Source organism: Triturus cristatus, chromosome 3_1 (genome assembly GCF_964204655.1).
Source record: "Triturus cristatus chromosome 3_1, aTriCri1.1, whole genome shotgun sequence".
NCBI classification, from domain to species: domain Eukaryota; kingdom Metazoa; phylum Chordata; class Amphibia; order Caudata; family Salamandridae; genus Triturus; species Triturus cristatus.
The window spans coordinates 455,496,313-455,509,469 of record NC_140583.1 but is presented as its reverse complement, the minus strand read 5'-3'; the positions used below and the strand labels follow the sequence as shown (position 1 = coordinate 455,509,469).

The 13,157-nt window shown below is 46.7% G+C and overlaps 1 protein-coding gene across 3 annotated transcripts in view; it reads right to left on the bottom strand.

Annotated features, from left to right (window-relative positions):
* Positions 1-8,467, bottom strand: part of PDE8A (phosphodiesterase 8A) — a 2,267,087-nt gene extending 2,258,620 nt beyond the window's left edge. Inside the window, exon 1 of one of the 3 annotated variants that reach the window (XM_085644266.1) lies at positions 8,027-8,467. In XM_085644266.1, coding sequence (XP_085500392.1) covers positions 8,027-8,083 — 57 coding nt within the window. In that variant the 5' untranslated portion in view covers positions 8,084-8,467. The remainder of the gene's footprint in view (positions 1-8,026) is intronic. The other 2 variants (XM_085644269.1, XM_085644268.1) reach the window with 2 other exon arrangements.
* Positions 8,468-13,157: the final 4,690 nt, after the last annotated feature.

The following is a 13,157-nucleotide window of genomic DNA, read 5'->3' as shown; positions in this document are numbered from 1 at the left end:
AACGTACACCATTGTATATCTCTTGCATCAAACTCAACGCAAGTGGATGCCACTAGGTCGCACCACTAACCTCATAAAATACTCTGGTAACTCGAACAGCACAACACAAACAGCAAAGAGGGTTGAACATAAAATCAAAATCATTCTACTATGCAGCACATCCATTTAACAACTCACTTCTATAAAAATATGAAGGGGCACTAGCAAACAAATTTGGAGTCATGAGACAAGCATCCAGCACACAAGCATCAGGATTTTAGTCAGTGTGACATGAGCCCTAGTGCAAGGAACGAAATAGGTCCCTTGGATGTTGTTTGAATTATAAAATGCAGCAATAACCAGGGTGCAGTGGGCCCCAAAACCCCAGTGTTACTGCACCAGCTGCACCAATTGAAGCTACGCCCCTAACAGGCATCTAGAACCTAAGCACACTTTGCACAGTATGAAATTTAACACCTCAAGGAAATAAAAGCAAGCATCTAGTCACACGACCATAACACAGCCGTGTCCACCAGGACACTTGCACACAAACACCAACAATTAATGATCTTGTAACCGTCCCTAATACGAATACCATAACTTGTGAAATACAGCAGTAAATATTATTAATACACAAGAACCTCCTTCCAGTCCGTAGAGGTGATACAAACACCTTGTACTATCAATTCTAACTTGTGTAGTAATATATGAGAAACATTCACTAATATAAAACTCAAGATCAGCATTTTCTTTAGAGATGACACTAATATTAGATTGAAAATAATATAGCATATTGACAGTGTTGGACTTGGCCCTTTTGGCAGGTTCACCCCTAAACTTTTTGCCCGTCTCCTAGCCTTTTCCCTGTGTAGTGTTGGTGGTTTTAGGCCTCCAGGCACTTTAGCACTGCTGTCCAGTGTAAAGTGCGTGCGCTCTGGGTTACATTTAGTGAGATTGGCCTGCCCTCCCATAGGAATGCATGGGGGTTTCCCTGATGAATGTGGGCCAGTGGTAAATCCTGATATGAGAGACGCAGCGTGGTCAAGTTTGGTATGTATGAAATGGTATTAATAAATACTGTGCAATGGTGTACGCAGATTTATTGTGGTTATTTTAGAAATGCCACTTTTAGAAGTTGGCATTTCTGTGTGCTATGTGTCTGCCTGCCTGATGTGATTTGCATGTCTGGCTTGTAAGTGACAGGGGCGGGGAGGTGTGCGTGGCTCCAGGTGGGGCAGGGTGAGTTAGCACTAGGCTGAATGGGACACCTGGGCTGGGAGTAGTGGGAGGAGTAATCCCCTGACTCTGAATAGGAGTGTGCCTGCCCTGTACAATACAGGCTCCGCCCCCTGTGGTGTGGCTGAGCACCTAGCCCTCACCTGACAAAGGGGAAGAGGAGCTCGAAAAACAAAGTGCACCAAATCCCCCCTGAACCAGTTGCATCTGGTTCCCCCATGCCCTGTCCTACAGACAAAGGAAATGTGTCCTATAAAGGAAGGGGGCTGTGACCCCATGAGGTTGTTGTACTTTTTCTGTTCCTGTACTTGTTCGGACGCTGGGGGATGCTGCTGCTGGGCTCCAGGAGGAACCGCCACGGGGTACTGCCTCCCTAACGCCCTGTGTAGCGCTTCTTTTGGGGATTTGCAGCACTGGGCTGCGACCTGGAGCTTCCCCTGCACAACATGGGGAGCGGGTGCCCACCCCACATTGCCTGTGAGGGGAAAAGCGGGTACCCACTCCGCCTTGCCTGTGAGAGAAAAACAGGTGGAATTAATCATGCAAAAAACTGCTCCAGGGAAATTTTTTAAATTGTGAAATCGTTTACCAACCCACTAGCACTTATCCACACCCATCCGCCCTCACAGATCCTATGCAATAAACTCTCTGAGTTCTTCGAGGAAAAAATTGCTTTGATTTATGCCTCTTTTCCTGAGTCACTGGATGTCTCCCAGACGCTTAATGACTATTATCCGGAGCAGACTCCAAGTATTGTGCTCTCGGAATTTGCAGAGATATCTGTCGAAGCCTCATTGCTTGAATTGCAGAAGTGCAAATCTGGATCTCCGAGTGATCCTTGGCCAGCCAAACAATATAGCGCCCTAGCAGTATGCCTTAATCCCCATTTAAATTCCATTTGGAACTCTTCACTCAGACAGGGTACGTACCCTGTAGTTTGGAAACATACCTTTCTCCTGCCCATAATAAAAAAAGCTAACGCTGATCCGGAAATCACTAGTAACTATAGACCTATCTCACTACTACCCGCTCCTGCGAATGTCTTAGAGAAACTAGTGCATCAGCAATTGGCCGGTTTCATTGAGACCAACGACCTCCTCCATGACTCTCAATCCGATTTTCGTTCCGGTTTTAGTACGGAATCAGTTCTGATTGAAATGGTTGACTCAATACGTTGGGCGGTCGATGGAGGATCTAAGGCGGGGTTAGTGCTGTTAGATTTATCTGCAGCATTTGACACCGTCTCCCACCCCATTCTCTTGAATCGACTAAAGGATATAGGCATCCAGGGAACTGTGCTGAACTGGTTATCATCTTTTTTATCTGACCGTAAACAACAGGTCCGGACCCACCCTTTCATCTCTCCCGTCAAACCCCTTAATTGGGGTGTGCCCCAGGGCTCGGCCCTGAGCCCGCTTCTTTTCAATGTTTACCTAACCCCTCTGGCAGAGCTGATCTCCAAAACTGGGATCAAAATAACATCTTACGCTGATACCCAGTTATTGTTCACCTTTAGTGATGTGTCAGTTTCCACCTTTGACCCGCTAAAAGAGTGCCTTAAGAATACGGCGGCCTGGATGGACCGCAACTTCTTAAAACTTAATGCGAATAAGACCGAGATCTTATTTTTTATTCAACCCTCTCCTCTTTCTTCGAATTTGTGGTGGCCTGATGAATTAGGTATCGCCCCTTCACCCAAGGTCACGGTCAAGAATTTGGGCGTTAGATGGGACAAACATCTGTCCCTATCAACGCAGGTTCAAACAGTTTCGGCCGCCTGCTTTGGTAAAATTTAAATTATCAGAAAATTCATTAACTATCTGCACAATGCAACTCGTAAAACCGTGGTCCATGCGTTGATAACCTCTCACCTAGATTATGCGAATGGCTTATACCTGGGTCTCTCACTGGGCTTGCTCCGTAGACTTCAGATCGTTCAAAATGCTGCAGCCCGATTAGTCTGCGGTATCCCTATCTTCGACAACTTCATTGGCTGCCTATTGCAAAGCTAATCGAATTTAAGGCTCTGACCTTTGCTTTTCGGGTAGATAAAGGAAAAGGGCCGGCCTACCTAAGGAGGAGATTTCGTCCCTATCAACAATACAGATGCTTAAGGTCCAACAACAAACACTTCCTCGCCACCCCCCTGGTTCTCGAAAGCCAGAATGGGAGGTAAATCTTTTGAGGTGGGCGCCACTAAATGTTGGAATAAGTTACCCTCCCATTTACGCTTGATTCAGTCTGAACAAGAGTTCCGCAAGTCTCTCAAAACCTGGCTCTTTAGTCGAAATGACTAGCCTTTGTACATTCCCTCGCCCTGTGCTCTGTCTGCTATAGTGCCGGGACACCCCGTTTGGGGTAGCTGTGCGCCTAATAAATACCTTTATTATTATTATCCCGCATGTGTGCGCACCGAGCGGGTACCCACCCGCATCTTTGCGTTTTATTGTTACTCATCGCGTGTGCCCATCCCGCTTCTGGTCCTAATTATGGCGGGAGCCTACCCCGCCTGGATTCTTATGTTAATAGCGGGTGCCCACCCTGCATCGCCACCAATATCCAAGAGTAAAGGAATCACTGCCGCAGCCGAGTGGAAGCCGCCGCTCGCTGCGGATCTGGAAGACAGGCAAGGTTGGCTGACTTGGGCGGGACTGCGAGCAGGAAGTTGAGGGCAGCCGAAGGAAGAAGCCGGCCAGTCTGCACGGGGCTCTCGTGAGCTGAGAGAGCCCCGTCCACGGCTCAGGAGGAGTCCCGCGTGTGCAGCACCAGCCTGGAGACCGGACGAGCCAGCTCCAGGTCGCACTAAAGACGGAGCCGCCAAACCTAAACCGGTGAGTGGGGGTCACTGGGGAAGTTGACCAAGGAAGGCCCTTGCCTCCCTCCATTCGAGGCGCATTGTCGTCGCCTACTTCCAGAGCACGGCCAGCTCCAACGTTGGGGCATCTTTTGTTTTCAGGGTCCCAGTGGGGAACTCTAGAGGGGCATTTGTGTTAGAAGTCCCAGTGGGGCTTCGGGAGGATTGTTGGTGCCCTCCAAGGCACGGTGGGTGCCCAGATGATCTTTTTGGCTGCATTGTGGTGCCTGATAATGGCACCAGACGAGCCCCAGTAAAGGGGGCTCCCCAGGGCACAGAGGTGCCAGTGCCATCCACAGCTGCCCCACAGGAGAGCGGGCATCTGCTACGTTGGGAGCATTTGGTTTTACTTTGCCTAAAGATAAAGGAGTGAGATATACTCCTGGGCCCCCAGCGCTTTGCGCCCTTTTGCTCCATTGCATTGGCAGCCCCAGGGGCCAGTAGAAGGCCCACCGCTTATGTCCTGACATTTTTTGGACCTAGGGCATTTGAGCCCCAGTGAGAGGCAAGCTGACCGGGGGATCCGTTCAGCAATCACGCTAAGGTGATGTATGCACCTAATTAGTGTTTCTATGTTGCACAGTGTGATATTATATAGTGTGTTTGTGTTACTGTGGTGCCCTGTTTAGGCTTTTGATGCCAATTGCATAATGTGGTTATGTTGGTGGTTTATTGCCCAATGTGATTTATGTGAGGCCCAGGACACAAGGTGCTTAGGCTGCTGACTCATGCCCCATGATGATTGTGTAATGTGTTTTACGCTAATGAGGTTTGGGCCTAATATGTTTTATGCCCAATGTGATTTATGATTATGAGGTTGAGCATACTATGATTTATGTTGCAGGATAATGCGGATTACAGTACATTGCCAGTAATTACTGGTTGTGTTCTACGTTATTATTGATTCTACATGTACTATTTACACTTTATGATGGTTCTGACAGTGGTCCAATTGGCCCTGTCATGTTGATATAATCCCCTGTAAATATTGCCTAGTGCCAGTTGGCACAGTGTATATTGTGTGATTACTATTCTAATGTGTTTATGACAATACAAAGGCTATTTTTATATATAACCTTGTGTTGAGTTTCTTTTGTAGTGTGCCTAGTGTGTTGCTGCTGTGTGTGTTGCGCAAACGCTTTACACATTGCCTCTGGGATAAGCCGGACTGCTCGTGCCAGTCTAAGGGGTGAGCAGGGGTTATCTTCAGCGTGTAACTCCCTTGCCCTGACTAGAGTGGTGGTTTCTGCCTGGCATCGGCGCAAGCCTTAGCCAACCAGAAATCCCATTTCTAACAGGCAGCCTGTAGACGACGATTATAAAAACGACTCTATATATATCTTGGGTGCTCAACATCTATCTAGTACCGAGCAACTGATTCAATATTTTCCTATGTTATTAAATATAAATGACCCTACACCTTTCTTCACCTGTTACAGACCCAGAAGAATTAATGGCACAAGTCCTGACTAGCAAATAAACATGTATGAAAACAGGCATTAGTTAAGCCAATATGTTTTGCCTATAGGACGTCTATTGGCTTTGTCAATGTTTTTTTACATGTTACACAGCAGCTTATTTTATTAATTAAGATAGCAACACTATGAATGTGTATCTTGGTAAGTAATTATCAGATTGAGGCAACATGAACTCCCTTTTAGATGATAATTTTGCCTAAACATAGCACCCAACCTTTCCTTCGGCGTACCAACAAACTGTGTTTACTTAACTCAAAAGCAGTCTAAGGCATTCCAAATCTCACTTGAGGTGTCTGTGATAAAGCTGACTAAAATGCACACAGACATGTTTATTAACAACATTTTAAGTGGTTTGTCTCAAGAAAATGTGCAGCTGAAAAAATTGTAAAGACATGATCATCCAAGGACGCCCATATATAAACTATGTATAACCATAGTTTGTCCATGAAAATAAGAAGAGAGTATGAACTTAAATGTTCTTCAAGCTACAGAGCTAGCACGTTGACAGAAGGCTTTCTAAAATATCAACATGGAAAACCAGTACAGACTTCGCATTTGCAAATGTAAAGTGTGAATTCGTAATGCACAGAAGTACGAACTGAAATGCATATGTGATCCCTTCTAAATAGCTAGGACACTTGCCGTTCCTCCATCTGCAGGTCGCAAGCCAATTCTCAAATGCTTTGCAACCATTTTTGCAGTGCAAAGCACAGACTGGTTAGCGCAAAACCCATTCGAAAAGTGTAAATTCAACGTACACTCTGCTTGTGCAGGCTCAGGATGACGATGCCGGCGAGGGCAGCCAGTGGTTTCGTGGATGACTGCATGCACTCGCTTTAGTTGCATTAAGAGTGTTTCATTGTTTGTCGCATTGTGACCCTTGTCTTTTTCAGGGACAGGGGTCACAATGCGAAAGCTGGCATTGAGGACAGCTATCTCGTGCAAGTGACCCCATCTCAGCATTTGCAAAAGGAGTCCCATTTCAGGTCCCGAGGCAAATTCAAAGCACGAAGCAGGAAGATTTTGACTTGATGAAAATACCATTTGTGGTGCAAGCATTTTGAGATCCAATGCAAAAATTGCACTGCAACCTACCACCCTTGTGCACGAGGCACCTCATCTCTTAATCATTAGGGCGTCCTATTCGCAGTTGCCATACGCCACGGCCACTTTAATAATTTGCATTGGAAATATTCTCCATACTTGCAGCGCGGATTATTTCATTCATGCATGTGTATAAATGTCACAGTCCGTCTAATGAGACGGTAATTCCACTCGAGGCAATTAGCTATTTGAGTACCACGACTGATGACATAACACCTCTGCATGCTATGAACTCAAACTGTCAAAACAGATTACAACAGCTAAAGGTCACCTTAGCATGAAAAGTTAATTAAAATGCCTCAACAAAAGGATTTTGTTGTTCAGAAAACAAACGTTGGTTGCTCAATTCTGAAACTGAAATAGATGAATAAATGCATTTTGGTTTTTACCAGTGATTCTGGTGTGCACCTATCTGCTTGTTGTTTCGACACAAAATGATAGGCAGCTTTGTTTTCAATTGTCTGCATATCGTATCCCGACTGTATTATTTAATATTTATCACCGTGATGCATGCAGAGTCCTCAAGATTCATTACCAACAGAGAAGTAATCCGGGATTATTTGGTAGTACCTGGAAGCTTACTCGCTACGTAGTTTCACTACAAACATAAATGGGAGAAAAGCCCCACCGAATGTGCCCTTAATCTTTTAATCTTATGTAACAGGATGAGATGAATACAAACTCGCTGGCCAACCCGTCCAAACTGGAACCGTGTCCAATTCCAATAACAGGAAATAACTAACGTCTTGCAGGATGTCCAAATGGCCATTAGTGGAGAGAATGCAACATTTGAATGCCTTTTATAGGTCACATTAAAGCTTGATAAACTAGCAAGCAAAGGGCAGTACAAGAGTGGTGTGTCTGTGAAAGAGCCCGTTGTTTGTTTCTATTCCACTTCGCTCCACACCGCAGAGCGCACGGCGCCTTCTTTAATTCCTTCTTAATTCCCTCGAGAAATCCAAGTTTAATGTTACTAGGTGCGTTTCACAACACACGCTATGAAGCTGTCAAGTTGTTTACATTACATTACATTCCGCACTCCCAGCACCAGCCCTAAATTAACAAAACCAAACTTTGCGCAAAAATCCGATCAACTAAAAATGTAGCTTTCACTTAGAATCCGACTACTTCAAAGTTCGAACCAAATATTTTTAAAGTTGCGGTAGGACGTCCGTAATCTGGTATTTAGAAGTAACAGCAGACACACAAACTGGCATTTTAAAGCAAAAATGCTAAACATTTTTAAAGAAGTTAATAAATCAATCTAGCAATTTAAGACTTTCAGTTTTCCGTTAGAAGGCGGACTCCAGCTATTGCAGCCACCTGGAAAGTCTGTATATTCACGTTTTGATTTTGTTTAATCTGCTTTTCTCACCTTCAGCAAGGGTTCATTCTTGGACGCCCTGGTTTCCACAGCTTTAACCCCGGCCATGGCTCCTCTCTCTCTCTGTAGCGTTAGCAGCAGCTCAGTCCAGCTCCCAAAGGCAAAGAGCCAAAACAGACCAGATGAACTCACTCAGAGCATGGAAAGCACAGCCGTCCGCTTCAGCAAGCATTCATGTGCACCGCAAGTACAGAAGCACCAGCTCACAGCGACCTGTTCCTTTTCACGGCTTGCTAAATTCCAAAGTAGCGCAGAGCACAAGCCTGTGCTACGCAGAGCGCGTCTATCAACAATCCCCTCGGAAAAAGCTGTGAGAATTACGCACGTGGAACTGGCTGACGAGGGACCACCTCTCCGCAGGCACCCTCTGCACCATCTAGGGCCACTTTAAGTAAACCTGACAATCCAGTGCTAATTCTCATTTTGTAAGCCACGCCCCTTTGCCTGGGAGCTTGACAGTATCATAAAAAAATCAGAAACCGGGTCACCAAGCAACCAGCGACTTCACGTCACTAAATGCAATAAAGTCAGCTTATTACCTGGCTGGGTAAATAGTGCTGTGAAATGAAAGCAAGCCGAGACTGCATCAGTTGTCTTTATCTGCACGATCAGTTTCTTGGAAGTAAAGTTATACACAAATAAATAGCTCGAGTTATATTTTGCAAGAGTGGAATGTATCCCTATGACCCTAGTCCTCACTCACTTCAGTCATTACTTTTGAGGAGTGTTAAACGTATCAAATCATGTTGCTCTATGCTTATATGTATATTAATGAAGATAAATACTAGCAACCGCATACAATTACAAATATATTAATTGTTGATCAAATATGAATGCCTTTTTAATTGATTGAGGCAACACAGTATTTTAGTAGGTGAAAAACCTTCATGACCTCAGTAGGCCCAGGAGCCATAATGCACTGTGTTGTGCGTTGAACATTTTCAATAAGTATGACCTTGTTTTCAATTCAGTCAAAGGAAAGGGGGAATTTGGTAAAACGATGAGGTCAGTATGTATGGATATGAATGATATCTCCCTTTCAAGGCCGCCCTTTGCTTCCTTGAGGGGGAGATTCTGACACCTGCACTCTAGATAAGTTTCTGCTGAGAACAAAATCGATGGGCAAGGTGGGGACGGCCAACATGCACAGGTTTGTTAGGGCCATTAATAATGTAGTTACACCAAGCCTTCCTGTGTCCTCAACCCCAATACCATTCTTTCCTTCATACCAGCCAGCTCCCAGTAATTCACTATGGTTGATATCTGCTTTCCTTCTTTTTCATACCCACACATGAGGAGAGTCAGTGCCTTCATGGACTCATCTTGCATAAAGATTTACAGAGTCCCTCTCAAACCTGTCACAAGTCCTAAAGAAGATTTTAAACACAGTCTTTTGCTGTGGTCTAGTCTCATCAAAAAATGTCTGTATTGGCTAAAAAGGGCCTAATACCTCAAAGGAAAAATTACTGTTTGCTTCACCCGAGTTCGACATCTTGGACACGGGATTTTTTCAGGCAAGCCTAACTTGTCCTCAGAAAGAGATGAAGCTATGCGAAAGTTACTGCTTCCCAGATTCGTAGCATTTTGGATGGCAGGGTACAGTAGACAATAGATTCCTGTTTTGCTGAATGACCCGCCCATTATAAACATTTGTCAGAAAGGACACTCCTGAACCTTGCAGTAGCCTAGTGAAGATGAAAATGCATTTGAAGAGATAAAACAGGCATTGACTTGAGCACTAGCCCTAGGGCTTCCTGATTATGTGAAACCTTTTACTTTGTATTATCATGACAAAGGTAGATTTGCACTTGGGATATTGGTACAAAGCCACTGGGCATCAGAAAAGACCCAGAGCTCACTATTCCTGTGTGTTGGGTCCAGTCAGAGGTGGGTTCCTACCCTGCAGATGCTCTTTGATGGTGGCCACCAGTTTTGTTGAAGCCTCTGGAAATATTGCATTATGTTCCCTAATAATTGTCGTCATGCCCTACATTGCGTTTGCTCTTCTTTTTTTTGGTTTAAATCTGTTTTATTGAATTTTACAGGTACATAAAAAGAAGCATATTTTGTGCTGTCTATGCATGATGACACGTATCGGCAATAGAAGCATATTTTCATTACATGAAGGCTGAGCCCAGTTACATACATGGCGTATCTACCGCACCGGATTACCTACAAGGACAACATACTGCTCCTTTCATTCCTGCGATGCTTCACGGGTCGGTGACTGGTTAGTTTCAGCAGTCCCATAAGTATAGTCTTTCAGCTGATTCAGCGTGGACTTCAGAACAGACGGAATAGAATAATAACAAATAACATCTAACAATCTCAACGCAGACCGGTATTGGTACCAATATCTACCTTCCCCCCGCCCTCCCGGCCTCCTCAACAACATATCACAGCATTTCAGATTAACTGTTGATTTCCCTCAATGGCAACCACCACTTTCTTCTTGATTGACAATACTAATCAACACCCACATGGAACATCACAGTTCCACACGGTTAAAGACTCCGGCATCTACCTTGTGTCCCCGTCCCCCCCTTTGGGTTGTCCCCCTGAGCACTTTTCCTCGACCCTCTGAAGTGCCTGGAGCAGACCCTCCCATTGGGCAGCTATGGGCTCCTTCCGCAACCCCATCGTTTCCTCCCTTCTGATGGCGGTTCCCGCTGCCCTGGCCCACGCAAGAAGCGAATGTCTCCATGCTTCCGCGTGAGGTGGGTCCTGTGCCTTCCATCTCTTGGTGAGCAAGCGCTTAGCGACTATTATACCCAGATCCAGAAACTGGGACGTTACCTTTGTGGCCGGGGTTCTGCGGAACTGGTGTAACAGATACACAGTCCATTCAAACGGTAAACTATGGCTGGTGCTTACAGGCAGCAGCTCGCTGATTGTGTGCCAGTACATATGGAGTCTGCGGCAGCTCCATAGCATGTGGACCATACCCACCCCCGGTTCGGTACATCTCGGACACACCGCATCCGTGCAGTGGAAATACCTATTGACCGCTTCTGGTGTAAGGTACGCCCTGTGTAAAATGAACAGCTGGATCTGCCGGAACCTCATATTTCTGGGTATACACACTGGGCTTCTCAATACCCGTTCCCATTCCTTATCTTCTAATGGTCTCCCCATGTCAGCCTCCCATTTGTGTCGGAGAGGCTCACGTGTGATCGCTGCGTGGGTACGCAGCGCCGCCGCAAACCAGCGGATCAGATGCCTACCTCGCCCCATAACGTGAAGGTATTGTATGGTAAGGTGTTGGTGAGAATCTGTGGACATGTCTCCCCATTTAGCTGTCAGGGTCGCGACCAGTGAGCGATGCAGAAGGAATTGGCCTAGTGGCAGCCCCTCCTCCTCTATCAGTGAATCATATGGTATAAGTGTACCATCTCGATACAAATCTCCTAGGGTCTGTATGTCAGCGTCTCGTCAGTGCGTGAGTGCAAGAGAGGTGAGTGTCCTTGTCCCGCTAGGGGAGCCCTCCAGTGGCAGTGTCGGCGCGTATGGGGTCAGAGCTCTGGTGAGAAATAGGCTTCTGCGATAGCATTTATATGCCACCGTCAGGAGGAGTGGTGCTGGCGCTGCGTGCTTAACAGCTGGGTGGAGGAGCATAAGGAGCCGCTCCAGAGAGTAGAGGGGCCAACGTAGAGGCTGTGTCTTCTCGGCCTTTATCCGCAAACCAGCGAGCAATCCATTGCAGCTGCGCAGCCAGATAGTAGTGTTCTAAGCAAGGCGCTGCCAGTCCCCGCTGATCTGTCGGAAGGTACAATTTTGCTGATGACATCCTGTGTCGACTGCTCCCCCAAATGAAATCTCGAAGCAATTTGAAGAACGTGGCGAAAAATGCCGCTGGTACATATAATGGCAGATTGGCAAAGTAATACAGGAGCCTGGGGAAAATCACCATTTTGGCTAATGCCACCCTGCCCGTGACTATCATCAGTAATGTGCCCCAGAAACGCATCTGTGACTTGATGGCTGTGAGAGCCCTGCCCAAGTTTCCATCAAAGAGATCTGAGGGCTGGCGATATATCTGTATCCCCAGGTATCGGAAGGTGTCCCCTTTCCACACCACCCTCGTTCCATTGAGGGTGTAGCCCGGGTCCTGTCTCCCTTCCCCAAACGCATAAAGGCAGGATTTACTGGCGTTTACCCGCAGCCCCGATACAGCAGCTAAATCCTGCAGTATGCGGGCCAACTGTGCCGGGATATTTTCAACGTCTCTCACATAAACCAGCAGATCGTCTGCATATAAGGACACCTGGTGTAACGCATCTCCCAGTGGTATACCATCTCCCATCAATGCACGCAGGGCCACTGCTAGAGGTTCGCTTGCTAGCGCAAACAGGAGTGGTGACAGCGGGCACCCCTGTCTGGTGCCTCTGCAGATAGGTACAGCTTCAGATATATACGGGCCCAGCCTTACCCGAACCGTGGGGCTCTTATACAAAAGGCCAACCATCTGCAAGAATTCCAACCCCAGATCATAGTGTTGCAACAGCGCTGACAAGTACCTCCATTCCAGACAATTGAAGGCCTTTTCCAGGTCCAACATCAAGCAACCTGCCCGTGGCCACTCGTTTATACTATCTGTCACCACTCTAAAAAACCTCCGCAGGTTCAGTGACGTGCTCCGCTTGGGTACAAACCCATTTTGGTCACTGTGGACTAGGGCTGCAACCACTGGGCACACGGTGAGCTCTCTCCACCGCGAAGTGTTTTGAAAGTGTTCCCTGTGGCAGGAGGCCTTGTAGCCAGTTCTCCACATAATGTTCAGGATGTCTCCCTTCTTCTCCTTCTGGCAAACCCACTACGCGTATATTGTTACGACGCGAGCGTCCTTCAGCGTCCTCCGCCCTGTCCTCAAGGGCATGTATCCGCTCCATCATATCTTTTAATGCAGCTGCGTGACTGTGAGTGACCGGCTGGAGATCCTTGAGCACCTGACCCTGCGTGGTGACCTTCTCAGTTAAATTGCGATGATCCGCATGTAGAAGCGTGAAGTCAAAGGTGACCTTATCGATCCGAGTTTCCGCCAAGGCGCGTGGCACTAGGGTTACACCAACCACTGGCGGTACCGATCACAGCAGCAGCCAGCAGGTTCCCCACTCTATCGGCC